The following is a 19,864-nucleotide window of genomic DNA, read 5'->3' on the forward strand; positions in this document are numbered from 1 at the left end:
TCAAATATGGACAACTTTAAATAGATACAGCTACTATAAAAATAATTAGTATTGCTAATTTAATAACCCATCCACTAGTCAATTCATTACACATTTCATCATATGTACACATATGATGCCTATGGCACTGTGTGAAACCCGGCTGCTACTACTCCAATGACTGTCCTCTCTTTCAGATATTTTTAAATGCTTAAAAATATTTTATTTTAACATTTTAACTTATAATATATTTTTATATTTTATTTTAAAAAATAAAATAAAAATTTTTAAATATTTTAAAATGTTTTTCTTTTCAAAATTACTACTCTGTAACAAAAGAATTTTCTTAGGCAAAACTTGGATGTAACATATTTATGTAACTTAATGTTGTCAGGTTATGTTTTATAAATGCAGAGCAAAAACAAATTCTTACATTCCATAAATCATCTCAGGCTCAGAAAGAAACCTACATAACTCAGTTCTAAGAAACATGTTTGATCACATTTTCATATTTTTATAACTGAAATATGACCTTACAATTGGTAACTTTCCAACTGTTACACACAGAAGATAAGTTGTGTGTATTGACGGTTGACATCTTCTGTTCATAATGGTATCTGTTCATGAAGTTACCATCTCACTGACATTAGCAAAAGCACATTCTGTTGCATTTCAGTTCAAATCCCTGATTACTTTAAAAGTTGGATGGCTACTCTCTAGAATTCCTACACACGCCTACTCCCACTAACTGAGCTACTGTATCTGTTCAAAGATCTATTTCCCTACTTGTATTTATTACTACACTTATAATGAAATATGTAAAACCAACAAAATAGTAGTCTGAGAAGAACACTTTCTATAAAAGCATAATACTTTAAAATGACGCAACAAATATGACAGGCAAAAAATTACTGTCAAATCAGATATAGATTAAGCAACTATATTAAATACTGAAAATGTATGAAAAATATAGGATTCTGCCCTTAACTTACTTCATAATTGTTTTTTAAGCACTTGCTCCTTAAGTCGTTCAAAATGAAGAGATAACATACTGCAAATATGGTTTATGCACAAAAGACAGAACTCCAGCTGACTCATTTATACTTAAACCTTAAGTTTTATAATTCCCTGCTTTAACTGACTTTTTGATTAGACAGCCAACTACTTGTTTACCACATGCTACTATAATGTTATCAGATAAAAACTGGCTATACAAAAATATAAAAATACACCAATTAGGTATAAATACTTGGACTGAGTAGAGGGTACAGAATATGATTAACAATGTTTTAAAATAAATGTGTAATATATAAAGGCTATACATGAACCAAAGATGATTGCGTCACAAACCAAGAATTATGATTAATCTATTTCTGTGCACCTAAAGCATAAAAAAGGGAAACTTATAGGTCATATTTAACCATATGTTATCTTAATTCAGAAATACTCTTTACAACCCTACAAAGAACTTTTACATATATTTACTGAACATTTGCCAAAAGATTAAGATTATCATCTTAGGCAAAAACTCTTGACTTTCCCACCATTCAGTGTTCCCATTTGACACATCAGAGAATAACATAAAGCTGAAACTCAGATATTTGCTGGAAGAGCTGAATTATTAAGGTATGTTTCTTTCACAGAAATATACATACTTAGAAGCCAGCTTCTTGCACTGATAGTCTGCAAGTAAGTAAATATCTCCCTTTGTGGTAACACAGACAGTAGCCCCATCACTAGCAGCAACCAAAGACAGAGTGATGTCCTTATGATGAAGGGCAGAGACTTGACGAGGAGCAGTTACACACTTTTCTCCATTGGGATCTAGTAAATAACCTAAAAAATTACATAAGCAAACAAATCACAAAATATCCGTTTTAAGAACACAATTTATTTTTCAGATATTGTCATCCTGGATTTCTTACCCAGTTGTCCACCATTTAGTCCCATAGTGTAAACAGCCTCTCTAGTCCACAGCACGGTATGAAACCTGCCAGCTGCTACTCCAATGATTGTCCTTCCTTTCAGATACTTTGCCTGCATCTATTCAAAGACAAGTAAGGCTTCAGTTTATTATGTATCTATAAACTAACGGAATTTTGCACAAGATCTAGCAGACCAGGGTAGCAAATACAGGGCATACTTGCTGCCAGTAACCCCTTCATGTACTAAAGACAGTCATCACCAATAGATCTCAGCACTAATACTGACCCCAACTCCTCTTAGAACATAAGACATTTTGATGCAGCCACCTTAAATCAGCAGTTTTAACATATAAAAAACTTTACACAAACCATTAAACTTTTGTTAACAAGCAATATACACAACAGGCATTCTGGTTCTTATTAGAAAACATGGTACTTTTACATTTGACATATCCTGAGTCTGTTAACAGTAACACTGCTAACATTTTGAACCAGATGGTTGTTGTGGGGGACTGTGTCATAGGAGGTTTGGCAGCATCCCTGGCCTCTGTCCACCAGATGTCAGTACCACTAACCCCACCCCTACCCCCCAGTTGTAACAACTAAAACTGTCTCTAGACATTGCCAAATGGCTCTGGGGCACAAATCTGCCCTCACTTAAGAACACTGGATATGTCTGTAACAACCCAGAGCTCCAAGACAGCCAGACAAAGAGAATGAAATTGTGAGTAAAAGCTACCATTCCTAAAGAAGTCTAAAAAATGATTAAATATCTACACATTCCATAGTTGGTTGAGGAAAATGGATCTTCTAAGAAGTACCACAGATCGGAAACTACCTCTAATTATCTTGGAGTAATTACTATTGATTCACTAGCCATCCAGAATGTAAAAGCATTGGATTTTAAAGCTTTATTAATAATCATTTTAAATAATCATTTAATAATTGATTATTATTAATCTAATCATCTAATAATCATTTTAAATCCAGAGAATTAAACCAATGAAGAATTTTAATACCAGAATGCAAAATTTTATGAGTTGAAAACACACGTTATAGATGATTCTGCTGCTGCTGCTGCTAAGTCGCTTAAGTCGTGTCCGACTCTGTGAGACCCCATAGACAGCAGCCACTAGGCTCCTCTGTCCCTGAGATTCTCCAGGCAAGAATAGTAGAGTGGGTTGCCAATCCCTTCTCCAACGCATGCATGCATGCTAAGTTGTTTCAGTCGTGTCGGACTCTGTGCAACGCTATGGACAGCAGCCCACCAGGCTCCTCTGTCCACGGGATTCTCCAGGCAAGAATACTGGAGTGGGCTGCCATTTCCTTCTCCAGTAGATGATTCTAGTAATATATTAATTTAAAGCCCCAGCCCTGAGGTCCTGTGTACTAGATCCCTGAAGCTGAGGAAAGGCCACCTTCTGCTGGTAGTTGTACAACAGAAAAAGGGACAACAGAACACAGAACAGTGGCTTTCAGGCTTATGTTCCCTCAAATAGACTTGCCAGGTGTGACTTCTGCACCGAGACAGATTGACCATGAAGCCAATAAGCTTAAGCTTCTGGGGACCTCATGTGCATGGCCCATTTTTAACTTATAAAAAATTCGTGTGTTTTTTTTTTTTTAAGGAGGACCTCAAAATTAAGCTTCAAACCCCAAATATCTGGATCCCCCTCCGCAAAATATCTGGATCCTCCTCTGTAAAATATCTGGATCCCCCTCTGCTTGTGACCACTTGTAATTTGAATCAAAGGCAGTTTGCTGCCTAATATCCCAAGTGCTTTCCTTCTTTCTCACTCCAAACAAATTTTAATTTGTACTATGCTCAATTTCTCCTGTGAAAAATAAAATATATACCACTGAAGAAACATATACCATTGACTATAGGTAAAATAAGTTGCTCTTATCAACACCTTCTATCTTTTTGTCCATATAGGTTTTATGGCAATGGTCACATTATTGTTTAAAAAAGAAAAGTTTACCTGTCTGGGTACATTACAACTGGAAGGCGGAGGAATGAGTCCTAATTGATGAAAAATATTTAGACCAAATGTATAAACACATCCATCTTCAGTTAATACAACAGTATGATCCTTAGCAGCCGCTACTTGAGAACAATTATGACCACTCAGTCCTTCCACAAGCCTAGGGACCTACAAAATAAAATTAACTTTGAAATATTACATTAACCATTTATATAAAATATACAAATAGAATCTGAGGATATATCCCAAATGACATGACTGCTATATGGCTGAAGGAGGGGGATAAATTTAATAGGACATGGGCATTGCTTTATAAATAAAATACAAAATCCCAGTAAGACATTTTAATAAAACAACTGGATTCGATAAATGATTTTGAGCCCTTATCATATATCGTACACCAAGTGCAAATTTGTTTGGTCTGAACAAAGGGTGTTCTTTAACCAAAGTATTCACTGGTGGAGTGAAGCAATAAATGAAAATACAGGAATCAACACAGCCCTTCAATGAAAACCAAACAATATTATATTCCTTTAAAGTCATCTCTTCTGGGTTCAAATCTTAATCCAGCCATTTACCAGGTGCTGCTGCTACTGCTAAGTCACTTCAGTCATATCTGACTCTGTGCGACCCCATAGACGGAAGCCCAGCAAGCTCCTCTGTCGCTGGGATTCTCCAGGAAGAACACTGGAGTGGCTTGCCATTTCCTTCTCCAATGCATGAAAGTGAAAAGTGAAAGTGAAGTCGCTCAGTCGTGTCCGACTCTTAGCGACCCCATGGACTGCAGCCTACCAGGCTCCTCTATCCGTGGGATTTTCCAGGCAAGAAAAAGTACTGGAGTGGGGTGCCATTGCCTTCTCTGCATTTACCAGCTATTTGATATCAAAGGAATCTCTTAACTTCTCTCATTTTCTTCATCTGAATGCAAAATAATAATAGTATTTTGGATGATAATAAGATCAATATAAGGAGTAAATGAGTTGGTAAGTGCAAAACAACCATCTCTGGCTCAGAGTAAACAACTGATAAATGAGTACTATTATTACTATTGTCATTATGTATAAAATGAGGATAATAAGGCTATAACTTCACAAGGCTGTTTAAGGCTTAAATCAAGGTAACAATACTAAATGGAAAGCATAAACAATGCCTAGCACATAATATACCCTTCAAATAATAGAAGCAATTATTATAGCTCTCTCTCCTTTTTAAAGACCTCTTAATCGATGAATATGCCAGCCATCCCCTCAAAAAAAAAAATTACTTAAAAATAAACTAGTAAGGTATTTTCCTGAATGTAATGATTATTAGGTTTTCCCAATTAGCACTAAGTTTCAGTAGCTGACTCAATTTTGTGATTATATAATGAAAATATTGGCTCAATTTTTAGACCACAAATACCTTAATGAGAAGTTAAAAATGAATAAATCCTGGACTACAACAGGAAAAATGTTTTACAATTAGTAAACTACTTTTAAAACTTCAACTATGGAAATATTTTAAAGCTTATTTATATACTATATCTCCTGACTCAATACTTCCTATAAGAAAAAATTTTTTGATGCTTTAGAATTTTACATATTTATTTTAAATAAATATCTTTATTTTAAACACAATATACCAGGAAAGTAACTGATCTTTTAAAATCAATTATCAGTTGGTATACTATTTTCTCCTTTCAGTTAGTTAAAAAAAAAAATTTAGTTAAGTGAAGCTTCCAATCTATCAAATTTTACCAAAGTTACCTAAACTGTATAGAGACATTTCAATTACCAAGCATGTCTGCTCATCTCCATGGCCCAATCGTCCTCCAGGACCATGACCACAGGTGTAAACCTGCCCTTTCTGAGACAGAAACACTGAGTGAAATTTACAAAGCACCACCTACAGGAAAACAAGAGAATATTATTAAATGTCTCTGTATAAAATATCCTTTATTTTATAAAAAGAAATAACAGAATATTACTAATTGTTTAAGCTAGATAATGGGTACATCAGAATTCATTATACTATTATCTCTACTCCGTACATGTTTAAAATTTTCTGAAATAAAAATTTAAAATATATACTGGTCTATATTAAAAAACTATGTCTAAAAACACCGAAAGATGGGGAAAAAAATAAATTTAGAAGGAATTAAGCATGTGTAACCAAGAAGAGACTAAACAAAGGAAAATACAAAAAGTAACCAATTGTTTTCCAATTTCATAAAATCCCACACAACAAGAAGTGAACAGAATTAAATATGAAGTATAAAGATTACCAAATATTGATACACTACTAAAGAAAATAGTAGAAATGCTGTAAGAATATTTTTTCAATATCACCTATATGGAGGCAGTGGTGGGTAAACAGTATGCCCTTTTCATATCTCTGAAATGTTTAATATATCTTTAATATCATTATAAGGCTTTAAATAATTTATACTGATTTTCAAGCTTTTTTCAAGGCATCATCAGTACACTCATTTTACCTAAATACTATTTAAAAATCCTTTTATCTTTAAAAAATTTGCATTTGTGTTTCTTATGCTATCCATAAATATTTCTAACTTAGGACATTAAAAAAGGATTAAGAAATTTAAAAATCCTAGAATTGTTTATAAGAATATTATAAGCTGAACTGCAAGTGCTATTTACACATATCCTTAACCACTTGGCAAGTTCTGTAAATACTTTTTTATAGAACTTGTTTTTTACAGAAGAAAGTTTATCAAAGACTCTGGGTCTTTGATTAAAGCAAAAAAGTCATTTATTTAGCTGTACCACAAACATCTAGAAAGTCTAAAAATAAAGAACTGTATTCAAATTTGTAATACAAAATTAAAATCTGTAAAGGAAATATTATTTTATGGAAATTGTATTCAAATTTGTAATACAAAGTTAAAATCTGTAAAGGAAATATTATTTTATGAAACTAGAATACATTTTGTTCAATCCTATATTCAACATTAGAGCGCCTCTATAATTTCCAACTTCAGCTTCCTTGGTGGCTCAGTGGCAAAGAATCTGCCTGCCAATGCAGGGTTCAATCCCTGGGTAAGAAAGTACCCCTGGAGAAGGAAATGGCAACCCACTCCAATACTCTTGTATGGCAAATCCCATGGACAGAGAGGAACCTGGCGGGCTACGGTTGACAGGGTCTCAAAAGAGTCACACACAGCTTAACAACTAACAACAACATCAAACAACCAACGCCAGAGTATAAGACCTTCAACTTTAAAACCTTTGAATTTTTTAAAGAGGCAACTGATCATGGATTTTCACCTTAATTATCAGGAATATATTATGCTAATAACAATAATCTCTGTCTACAGCAGTCAATTCATCTGGTACAACAGAATCAGCTATTTTTCAGTGAGTAATGGAGCTCTCTACATAACCAGGCACTCAGTAAATAGTGCCAAACACTTGTTTCCTTTTTTCTTACTAATTTACACTACTTTCCTCTCAAACCTATCCACAGTGTTTGTGTTTCAACCCTTATTTTGTGGTTAAAACAAAAAAATCCTTACGTCCTTAATTTCTTCACAAAATACTTAAGTGTCCTCGTCTTAACTGAAATATAGCTTTGTCTTCATGTACACTGTTTCACCCTTAACCCTACCAAGTGAAATATGCTCAATTCTTCTATATTCTTCTATGTATTTTAGAATCAGAAGGTACAGTCAACCAGCCCATTTCCTGATACCTCCATGACTCCTGCACATTTGTGTAAAAATCTCTGCTCCTGAAAAATCTTACCTCACCAAATCTGACTGTATCTTGTACCAAGTCAGAAACGGAAAACAGGAGCCTTTCTAAGTGCCTCAACTCTGATCAATCATTCGTGGCTGCTGACAGGTGAATTCTGAGGACTTGTCCCAATTTACTTTAAAACAGAGAGGTGGGGAAGAAGAGAGTGGGACTGAAGGAGGAGGGGAGAGGAAGTGTGCGCTGTGATTGATCAGCTGCTGCTGCTAAGTCGCTTCAGTCGTGTCTGACTCTGTGTGACCCCATAGATGGCAGCCCACCAGGCTCCCCCGTCCCTGGGATTCTTCAGGCAAGAACACTGGAGTGGGTTGCCATTTCCTTCTCCAATACATGAAAGTGAAAAGTGAAAGTGAAGTCGCTCAGTCGTATCTGACTCTTAGTGACCCCATGGACTGCAGCCTACCAGGCTCCTCCGTCCATAGCATCTTCCAGGCAAGAGTACTGGAGTGCGGTGCCAGATCAGCAGTGTCTACCAAAAGCTTTCAAGTAGGTGAGAAAGAACAGCCAGCCCTGCTCTAACAGTTTCCCTCACATTCTCTAGAGACTCTGACCCCAGGCTTAAGACTCTGGTCTGTCCCAAGTCCTTTCAGCATCCTCAATTCCTTCCAAGTCTTTGTATTAATAGATGGCTAGCCAGAATCAGGACACCTGATCTGAAGAATTGAGCATATTCCACTTTGTAGGGTTAAAGGATGAAACAGTATATACAAAGACACAGCTCATTTCAGTTAAGACAAGGACACTGAGTACTTTGTGAAGAAATTAAGGATGTAAAGGATTTTTTTTTAACCACAAAATAAGGGTTGAAATACAAACACTGGATAGGTTTGAGAGGAAGGAAGGTGGTATTTGGCACTATTTACTGAGTGCCTGGTTATGTAGACAGCCCCATTAGCCCTGATGCCTCCATTGCTCCTTCACATTTGCATAAAAATCTCTGCTCCTGTAAAACCTCCCCTCACCCAATCTGACTGTATCTTGTACCAAGTCAGAAAAGGAAAACAGGTGCCTTTCTAAGCTTTCAGGACACCACTCTACTCTCTACTTCTTTCGTCACTCTTTATTCTCATGTGGGCTCCTATTCTTGCCCTCTCAAATTTTAATATTCTCTTGGGTTTAACTCTATTACGTTTTTTAAATTGCTAATCGTGATACATTAGTGACTTCTGGTGTGAAAAACAGTGTCCTGCTGCTGCTGCTGCTGCTAAGTCACTTCAGTCGTGTCCAACTCTGTGAAACCCCATAGACGGTAGCCCACCAGGCTCCCCTGTTCCTGAGACCCTAAATATATAATTTATCATCCAAATAATTGGGGGAATAAAAGGGGATGACAGTTATGATTACATCAGGGGAAAAAATGAAGAAAAGGACTCAGCAGACATATTCTGAGGTGTAATTTTCGGATTTAGAAAATGAGATTTATAGCTTTAAAAATTATTAAGTAGAGGTTGTTTAGTGGCAAAATTAACACTTTAGTTAAACTTAAAAACTTTGAAGACTATCCAGAGTGCAACAGAAATGAAGCTCAAGAGGAAGAAACATTGAGGCTAGATATGCATTATACACACAGAGACACACACACACAGAGCGTTATAGAAAAAGATGAGTGGTTAATAGTACCAAAATCCACTGAAGAGGGAGACAGCCAGGATTATGACATAAGGACAAAGGCAAAACCTTTACAATTATCAATTAAAATTTTACAGTTACTTATATTTAACAACTCAGGTTCACTTACCTAAAACTAATAACAAATTGAGTTTCAACAACAAATTCACTTGAGAAACAATTTGAAGAACTTTAAATGGAAAAAAAAAGCTAGAAAATCCAACAGAAGTTCTACCTTTAAAAAACTACTATCTGTATGCTACTGCTGCTGCTAAGTCGCCTCAGTCGTGTCCGACTCTGTGCGACCCCATAGACGGCAGCCCACCAGGCTCCTCCGTCCCTGGGACTCTCCAGGCAAGAACACTGGAATGGGTTGCCATTTCCTTCTCCAACTATCTGTAAAACGCCTTCTAACTTCTAATGCCCCTTATACAAACGTCAATGTGTTAGTCATTCAGTCGTGTCTGACTCCTTGCGACCCCATGGACTATAGCCCACCAGGCACCTCTGTCCATGGAATACTCCAGGCAAGAATACCGCACAAACATCTCATTGTTTTATGATACTTTACACAGTCTAACTATGATTAACAAAATCTTAAAAGAATTAGTAAATACCTGCTTGATATAAATCCCACTCCTGGAGAACAGATCCACCAACTCTGGATGATGTTTGCTATTCTGGCTTCCATGACCCAGGGTGAAATTTGTATTATCTCCCCAAGTGTAGACATCTGTAGGATCTAAAATGAAAATGAGTTTTTATATTCTATCACATTTCAAACAAGTATCAGTGTTGTTTAATACTGAACAAATCAATTTACTTCAAATATGACTCTTTACCAAAACCAAACTACCGTATTTAGAAAGATACTACTAAAATTTTCTTTTAAATTATCCATCTATTAATTTATTATAACACTCTAGAAACAGAAATCAGAAGATCCAAATCAGCACAGGCCTGTCTCAATGAAGGCAATTTAACATGTTGAACCCTTATTTCTTTAGTAGCTAAGGTTTAACTGCCAAATGAGTAAAATATCACCTGCCATATTCACTTAGCTCTCAGGAAAATATTACAGATAACTATTTAAATGTAGAATATCATTAAAACGTTTCATATATACAGGTTCTAAATGAAGCACATGGTATTAGTTTCTATTATTACGTAAGGATTATTTTCCAGTACTTTGCTCTTGATAGATGCAAAATCACACTAGGGATTAGGGCAACAAAAATGAAAATGGGATAAAAATCACAGCTAATTATGATATAAATCTTCATTTTTATTTTGGAATGCTTATCAAGTTCTTGAATAGAATAATAACTGTAACTTGCAATATAGTGTCCAAGACAGAAATAAAATGAAGAACATGTCCTTACCTAGATTGCTCATTAGTTAAAATGCAAATTAACTAGTGCCCCCATTTACATCTCTTCTTCTTTTCAATCAATTTACATTCACAAAGCTCACAGGGCACAAAAATTGAAAAGATAAGTGCCATTACAAGAATGAGCATGTGGATAGAAGAATCACTTCCTTTCCCTTCGACCTTAAATGCTGTCCTTTCTCAATGGACATCAATCACTTTACAGTAGCTACAATTCTAGCTGCCTTTATTTGTTGTTCAATCACAATCATGACTGACTTCTTTGTGACCCCACGGACTGCAGCACACCAGGCTTCCCTGTCCTTCTCTAGCTCCTGAAGCTTGCTCAAACTCATGTCCATCAAGTCGGTGACGCCATCCAACCATCTCATTCTCTGTCGTCCCCTTCTCCTCACGCCTTCAATCTTTCCCAGTAGCAAAGTCTTTTCTAATGAGTCAGTCAGCTCCTTGCATCAGGAAGCCAAAAGTTCTGGAACTTCAGTTTCAGCATCAGTCCTTCCAATGAATATTCAGGACTGATTTCCTTTAGGATGGACTGGTTGGATCTCCTTGCAGTCCAAGGGACTCTCAAGGGTCTTCTCCAACACCACAGTTCAAAAGCATCAATTCTTCGGCACTCAGCTTTCTTTATAGTCCAACTCTCACATCTATACATGACTACTGGAAAAACTACAGCACTGACTGTACAGACCTTTGCTGACAAAGTAATGTCTCTGCTTTTTAATACACTGTCTAGGTTGGTTATAGCTTTTCTTCCAAGGAGCAAGCGTCTTTTCATTTCATGGCTGCAGTCACCATCTGCAGTGATTTTGGAGCCTGAGAAAATAAAGTCTGTCACTGTTTCCATCGTTTCCCCATTTTTTTGCCATGAAGTGATGGGACCAGATGTAATGATCTTAGCTTTGTGAATGTTGAGTTTTAAGCCAACGTTTTCACTCTCCTCTTTCACTTTCATCAAGAGGCTCTTTAGTTCTTCTTCACTTTCTGCCCTAAGGGTGGTGTCATCTGCGTATCTGAGGTTATTGTTATTTCTCTCTGCAATCTTGATTCCAACTTGTGCTTCATCCAGCCTGGTATTTCACATGATGTACTCTGCACAGAAGTTAAATAAGCAAGGTGACACTATACAGCCTTGATGTGCTCCTTTCCCAATTTGGAACCAGTTCATTGTTCCATGTCCAGCTTTTACTGTTGCTTCTTGACCTGCATACAGGTTTCTCAGGAGGCAGGCAACATGGTCTGGTATTTCGATCTCTTTCAGAATTTTCCAGTTTGTTGTCATTCACATAGTCAAAAGCTTTAGTGTAGTCAATGAAGCAGAAGTAGATGTTCTTCTGGAACTGTCTTTTCTATGATTCAATGGATGTTGGCAATTTGATCTCTGGTTCCTCTGCGTTTTCTAAATTTAGCTTGAACATCTGGAAGTTCACATACTGTTGAAGTCTAACTTGGAGAATTTTGAGCATTACTTTGCTAGCATGTTAGATGAGTGCAATTGTGCAGTAGTTTGCACATTCTTTGGCATTGCCTTTCTTTGGGACTGCAATGAAAACTGACCTTTTCCAGTCCTGTGGCCACTGCTGAGTTTTCCAAATTTGCTTCAGGGCAGCAGTTTAACAGCATCTTCTTTTAAAATTTGAAGTAGCTCAGCTGGAATTCCATCACCTCCACTAGGCTTTGTTTGTAGTGATGCTTCCTAAGGCCCACTTGACTCTGCATTCCAAGATGTCTAGCTCTAGGTGAGTGATCATACCATCGTGATTATCTGGATCATGAAGATCTTTTTGTATAGTTCATCTGTGTATTCTTGCCACCTCTTCTTAATATCTTCTGCTTCTGTTAAGTCCATACCATTTCTGTCCTTTATTGTGCCCATCTTTGCATGAAATGTTCCCTTGGTATCTCTAATTTTCTTGAAGAGATTTCTAGTCTTTCCCATTCTATTGTTTTCCTCTATTTCTTTGCATTGATCGCTGAGGAAGGCTTTCCTATCTCTCCTTGCTATCCTTTGTAACTCTGCATTTAGATGAGTATCTCTTTCCTTTTTTCCTTTGACTTTCGCTTCTCTTCTTTTCTCAGCTATTTGTAAGGCCTCCTCAGACAACCATTTTGCCTTTTTGCATTTCTTTTTCTTGGGGATGGTTTTGATCACCGCCTCTTGTACAATGTTACAAACCTCCGTCCACAGTTTTTCAGGCACTCTGTCTGTCAGATCTAATTCCTTGAATCTATTTGTCACTTCCACTGTGTAATTATAAGGGGTTTGACTTAGGTGATACCTGAATGACTTAGTGGTTTTCCCTACTTTCTTCAAGGCTGTGTTTTCACTCTTATACACATAAATGTAGATTGAAATTAAAAAGTATAAAATAAACCTAAGTGTTCTGAAAGAAAATCAAAGTTATCAACCTATATATATTAGAGTAAAAGTCTTTGCAGATATCCACACAAAAATTTTCTCAGGTATTTTTATAACAATAAAATTTCTTTAAAATTTTCGAAACTTTACTTTAATGGAATATATTTATGGAATTTTCTTACCAGTATTTTTGAATACTACATGAGTTGGTCTATCCTTCATTACAAGATCCAAAGCTGACAAGCCTTCTTTATCTTGAATATACAGATTAACACCATGCTAAAAAAGGAAAAAATGTGCATATAGATATAGACATACATGCATATATTTTTAACTATTTATCTATAATCAGTAACATTTATATTTATCAAGTTAGATGATCAAACTATAAAGAACATTAAAAATAAACACCTAATAACAATTATCTCCTATGCTCATAAACATTTATTTCTCACACAGAAGAAAACTAAGACAAATCAAATATCCAATTCTTGGTAGAATAAAGAAGAACCATAAAATGTAAAGAAGCAACATTTAAAACCAAAATGAAACAAAAATCTAAATGAACTAGATATGAAAGTTTTCCATGGTAACACAGGTCAGTTACCTAGAGGGCCCAACTCTGAGACTGTGTGTATATGTACATACACATTTTTTTTTTTGGTATTTAAAGAACCAAATTCCACATCCAGATAAGGGGTGTAAAGACTTCTACACGAAGGCAAACAACAGTTTTTACTTTTTCTATGTTTTTCAAACTTACTGTATATAATGTGATCACCTATGCTCCATCTTTTTGACTTAAATTCTGTTATATCTACTACTGACATGAAGACAATCATATTTTTTATTTCTATTTGTGTGATTTATATCTTTCCACTTAAACTTTTCTACGTGCAATTTCAGAGCATTGTCTCATCACTTACAGTTAGACTGTGTCTTAAGTCACTGCTGAGGGCACAGGTTCAATCCCTGGTTGGGGAACTAAGATCCCATAAGATGTGTGGTGTGGCCACAAATAAATGTGACAGTGTGCGTTTGTGTGTTTTAAGGATGAATTTAATCTATAGTTTTATATCTCCAGAATTTAAACATGAAATAGAACATTTTCCATCCCATTTATTTAAGGCAGTTAGTATACCCTATCCTTAGTACATACTTACTGTCTTTTAAAATATAATGGGAGGAGAGGAGAAAGTGCAATGTTCAATTCATATTACTATTACATTACAGCTTTTTAAATGCAAAATGTACTCCTTTTCAAAAATAACAGTATTTGTTGACAGTTTAATAAGGCATTCAACAATTATTTTTTAATCTACGTTTCTTTTTGTTAAGACTTATTACTTATTTGGGGCTGTGCTAGGTCTTCGCTGCTGTGCTCAGGCTTTCTCTAGTCGCAGGGAGCAGGGGCTACTCTCTGTCGTGGTGCATGTGCTTCTCACTGTGGCGGCTTCTCCTGTTGCCCAGCAGGGACTCTAGGTGCATGGCCTTCAGCAGTTGCGGCTGGCAGGCTCAGCAGTAGTGGTGCATGACTTAGTCGCTCCGTGGCACATGGGATATTCTCAGAGCAGGGATCATACCCATGACCTCTGCACTGGAGGGTGGATTCTTAATCACTTAACACAGGGAAGCCCTCAACAACTATTTTGACTGATGTGAGTAATCCCTGCCTATCCACACACACTGGAGTTATAGGTTGAGATGGAACCATGAAATTTTTAAACTTTAACCATAATATGTTGGAACACTGTTTTGGGTTACTTAAGAAAGGGACTCTCCTCTTATCTTGTAACAATGAATTTTAATAAACTAGAATCAATTCTTTACCACGGAGCCACCAGGAAAACCCAGTCCATAGCATTGCAAAAGAGATGGACATGATTTAGCAAGTAAACAGCAATACCAATTCTAACTTCATTGTGTTCCAGACAGTAATGACAACTGATTTCACAAGGACTGTCAATGAACAAAAACTACTCAAGATAGTGAGCTAACAAATAAAACAAAATTCAGAAGTGATCTTTTAATAAGATCTTAATAAATTTAAAAATGTATGTTGCCTATTTTCTAAGTTAGATATAATAAATCCACATAGAAAGACCTAATTTTGACTTTTATAAGAGTAAAAAGGGCTGATTCCAGGGCAGTGTTCCAAGTTACGAATTTGACAAATAGGATCCCAGAAACTTAGATCCCTGCAGATTTTACTTTACCAGTTTTATAAATTCATCCTAAACTTTACTGGACCCTATGTGCATCTTCTTAAGTAGCACCAACCGCATAAAGGACTAGGAACTTTTTTTTACCTTTGGAGTTCCCTAGATATGGTGGTCTCTGATACTTTTTAATATGCTTACTTTAAACTCTAAAGGTAAAGGACCAGTGTGTAGTCTATCTCATTTATTTAAAGATCAACTCTTTACATATCCCCCAAAGAGGAGATAAATTCACCAGCTTACTAAACAGCATCTAAGCATAATGAAAAAAAACAAGCAAAAAAGGATTCTTTTTTTTTTCATTACAATATGTCTAGCACTGAGATCACTGCCTAACACACATCAGGCACTAAAGAAAAATTTCTGTTCCAAATACTTTACAAATAGGTTATCATTTAGTCCACACACGCTTATGATTCAGCTAGTTCTTCCATAAGAAGTTTCTGCTGAGGTTTTTCATCTTTGGCAACTGGGAACTGACAGCATGGGTGTATAGTTACTGTACAATTTTAGCACTTAATTTTAAAATTTCATACTATAAAGTTTTTATCAAATGTAATTCATTTAAAATGTGCTTTTCTGTATAGTCTCTTCCTGCTCATCCATAACACCTTAAATGCTAGAGTTGCCAGCAGAAGCGAAATCGACAACAAACAACTCTATCATTGCAGCCCTTCCAATTAAAGAAGAGTTAAAAGGGGAAAGGAAAGAAGTCTGGACCAAACAAATGCAGATGGATTACAGCAACATGGAAGAAAGACGTTTCTATGGGATATTTTATCAGTGGGAAGTATCCACGTTGGATGTCTATCACTGATCAGAAGGACGCTTGATGAAAATCAGACAGTCAAGCCAAGAGCAAGGTGGCCCAAGGCACAATGTCCTGGCCTCTCCTGGCCAAGGCAGCAAGGATGACAGAGGATTTCTAAAGGTAAATGAAAGCCAAAGGGAGGGAAGGTCCAAAATTCATACCAGAACCTATTTCAAACTGAAGACCCAAATCCTCACACCTGAATGGCAAACCCTAGCACAGCAGAAACCCGAAGGCCATTCTCAGGCTTGAAAGGGTCGGTGGTCACCCAGTTTCCAGCAGAAACTACAGGGAGAGGCCAAAGCAGAGCTGACAGATGCTATAACTCTTACTAACCTCACTCTTCCTATACAAGAGGTTATAATAAGGGAACTAAACTGATATACAAAGGTTTTAGATATAATAGGAATTAATAGTACTATTAATACTTAAGAAAAGTTTTTCTTCACTGAAACTCACTGGGGAAAAAAAAGTGAGGATGGTACTATCATTATCCTTTTTTTTATAGTTGAAACTGAGGTTCAAGATTCAGTAACTCATCCAAGATGACTTGGTAAGTGGTAGACCTAGATAGTTTAGCTCCAAAAAGGACATTTTGCTATTAATATATACGGAAAATAATTTTCATCAGTAAATGTTACTACCTAAAGACCACTATGCAAACAATTGTTTTGAAGTCAAAAATAGAATATAAGCTCCCTAATGTCTTACAATGTGACCACAAGTTCCTTGAGGACAGGAACTTTGTTCTGCTTTGTTCTTCTCTGGTCCTCCACAAACATGACTGAATGCCGGTACAAAAACAAACTGTGTTATGTAAAGTTTTAAAAAAAAAAAAACTATGCAATTTAAAACTCATGATTTCTGACAGTTTTTAACTTGCATTTACTAATGTAATGATACCGGGGTATATCTTAAAACATTGTTTGTCTAACCAGTACAACAAGCCTAGATTTAATCTACTTCATGGGAAATTTAAAATAAACTGATTCTGGGAAATCCCAAGGACAGAGGAGCCTGGCGGGCTACAGTCCATGGAATTGCAGAGTCGGACACTACTGAACGACTAACACTTTCTGGGCTTCCCAGGTGGTGCTAGTGGTAAAGAACCCACCTGCCAATGCAGGAGATGCCAGAGACATGGGTTCAGTCCCTGGGTTGGGAAAATTCCCTGGAGGAGGAAATGGCAACCCACTCCAGTATTCTTGCCTGGAGAATCCCAAGGACAAAGGAGCCTGGTATGCTATAGCCCACAGGGTTGCAAAGAGTCGGACATGACTGAAGCGCCCTAGCACGCATGCAAAACTGATTCTGATTATTAATTTTTTAAACAACTATAAAAAATGTGCCTTTTCATACTGTTTACGGACAGCAAGGAGGTCAAACCAGTCAATCCTAAAGGAAATCAACCCTGAATATCCAATGGAAGACCTGATGCTAAAGCCCCAATATTTTGGCTACCTGATGCGAGCGAAGAGCCAACTCACTGGAAAAGACCCTGCGGCTGGGAAAGATTGAGGACAGGAGGAGGAGGAGGAGGCTGCAGGGCACAAGATGGTTAGACAGCATCATTGACTCAATGGACATGAATTTGAGCAAACTCCGGGAGATACTGAAGGACAGGGAAGCCTGGTGTGCTGCAGTCCACGGGGTCACAAAGAGTTGGACACGACTCAGTGACTGAACAAAAATAACAGGAAAAACTTAATCCCTAGCCAAACAAGAGATGAACACACTACCCAAATCAGAGTCCTTATATGATTTCAATAACTAGTGCCTTTTAAAGTAGCTAGTAATATAAGTATAGAAAAGGAAACCATACTTTTTAAAAATACTGATATATAGTACTGTGTAAATGACAAAATGTCTGGGATTTACTTTAAAATAACATGGGGTGGAGAAAGTCAGTGGAGACATATTAAATACGGAACACAAAATTAGCCAATAGTTTACATTATAAACTTTAGTATATGTTTAGAATTTCACATTGTAAAAAGTTCAAATTAAAAGGATATATGAGATTTGAATTCTAAAAATGGTTACAATAAAAGATATCAAGTTCTTGTCAATTGATAAGAACGCCAATCTCTTCGTGGAGATTAAGAAAAACACATGCCAGACAGAAAAGTTTTAAAAAAACAAATGACACTTACCTTCAGTAGAGACCAAACACAATCAATATGCCCATAAAAAATGCTTCTATGCAAAGCTGTCCATCCTGACTCCTTGTCTTTCACCGAGGGATCCACTCCTTTCTCAATAAGCCAATCTAACACTCCTTTTTTCCCACAGGAGGCAACAAGGTGGAGGGCATTCCGACCAAAGGCATCCCTGATGGTTGCAGCATTGTGACAATGACTGGAGAGAAAGGCCTTAATCTGGTTTTCACTCCCCTTCGTTACCACAGAAAGGACATCCAAAGCATGCGTCAGGGAGCGACACTTTGATGTGCAGTCAGGGATGGAGGAATTCATCCTATTTGTTTTTATGCAGCTTCCTTCTTCAGAATAGTCAGATAATTTTAAAAAATGAAAAAGCCAGGCCACAAAGCTGCTATTCAGAAAGACTGATAGAGAATAAACGGCCTGCTTAGGGTTATAATTTAAATCCTCCTGGCAACAGTATAAAACTATATAGATTTGTACAATGTATTTTGGCATTTAAATCAAAAAATTATAAATAGCTCTATAAAGTTTATATCAAATACAAGTTCTTTCTTTAAAAAAGAAAACTTTCCACAGTTTATAAATTATTCCTGAAGTCAAGCACCAAGGGGGAGTGAGGAGGGGAACTCCCCCTCCACACTGTCTGATCCTTTTAAATATCCATAATTGCAAGGGTGACCTGTAAGAGAAGGAGAAACAAAGTAAGAAATACAGCATCTCTCTCACTCTTCTCAAGTATTTTACAACTATCCCCCTATTTAAGTGCCTCTGATTCCTACTTTCAAGAGCAAGCAAGCAAATCAAAGACAGGCTCTGACTTTAGTTGCTCCTCCTCCCCTGTGATACTCTCCGTATGGAATTTGTGGCAAAGTTAAGAGGTTCACCGACAAAAGCTCGGCCTCCTCTCCCAGTTTTGATGAGGGAGGTGAGTTCTGCTTGACTATAAGCCTGTCTGAAAGGTGGCTCCATCCACCCCCACCGAGAAAGTTGAGGAGGAAAGGAAGTGGATCCAGCTGGCAGCCCCCTTCCAGCTTGTTTGCCTGGATTCTACGTCACCATACAGATGACTGGAAGGGTCTCTCACATCCGAGGTATGCCTAAGTTCTTTGACTTCACTCAAACTTTACTTCAGGATCCAGGCATTATGGGTAGGTATGTATATGGGGAGTGATTAAGTTAATTCATTTAATCAGGCCCTGTGTGTATCACAAACCCAAGCCTACGTCAGCCCACAGTTACAGATACACCCATCCAGGAAACCTAACACCAATCAATCCTCCAACTCTGCTTTGGTGCACTCACCTCCCTGTACAAAATAGGACCTGCACGCCTCAGTAGGAAACCCCCACCTCCTAGTCAAGCACACCCTCCTTCAGAGTTGCCTCTTCCAACATTCTGCAAAATTCTCTCTCTCTTGACCAAAATCCCCTGGAAGCCTGCCTCACTGCTAGTGAGAATTGAACTCCCAGCAATCCATGGGTCATTTTCCCTTGAATAAAAAACAGCGAAGTTGTTACCAATTTTTTTTAATTTTGTCATCTGACAGGAGAGAGAGTGTGTGTGAGTGAGAGAGATGAGGGAAGGGAAGAAAGGACAGAAAGGAAGAGAGAGGTATTACTTTGTGCTATTCCTGCATTTTAGGAGATTTCAAGCCCTGAAACTGCAGTCACC

At 37.0% G+C, this 19,864-nt stretch overlaps 1 protein-coding gene across 3 annotated transcripts in view; it reads right to left on the reverse strand.

Annotated features, from left to right (window-relative positions):
- The window catches only part of IBTK (inhibitor of Bruton tyrosine kinase), a 95,004-nt gene that overhangs the window by 63,077 nt on the left and 12,063 nt on the right, over positions 1-19,864 (reverse strand). For all 3 annotated transcript variants that reach the window (XM_027551000.1, XM_027550999.1, XM_027551001.1), the window contains exons 2-8: positions 18,182-18,872; positions 13,181-13,277; positions 9,867-9,991; positions 5,663-5,773; positions 3,887-4,057; positions 1,905-2,022; positions 1,635-1,815 (exon numbers count right to left, since the gene is read on the reverse strand). In XM_027551000.1, coding sequence (XP_027406801.1) covers positions 1,635-1,815; positions 1,905-2,022; positions 3,887-4,057; positions 5,663-5,773; positions 9,867-9,991; positions 13,181-13,277; positions 18,182-18,688 — 1,310 coding nt within the window. In that variant the 5' untranslated portion in view covers positions 18,689-18,872. The remainder of the gene's footprint in view (positions 1-1,634; positions 1,816-1,904; positions 2,023-3,886; positions 4,058-5,662; positions 5,774-9,866; positions 9,992-13,180; positions 13,278-18,181; positions 18,873-19,864) is intronic.

Source organism: Bos indicus x Bos taurus, chromosome 9 (assembly GCF_003369695.1).
Source record: "Bos indicus x Bos taurus breed Angus x Brahman F1 hybrid chromosome 9, Bos_hybrid_MaternalHap_v2.0, whole genome shotgun sequence".
Lineage (NCBI taxonomy): Eukaryota > Metazoa > Chordata > Mammalia > Artiodactyla > Bovidae > Bos > Bos indicus x Bos taurus.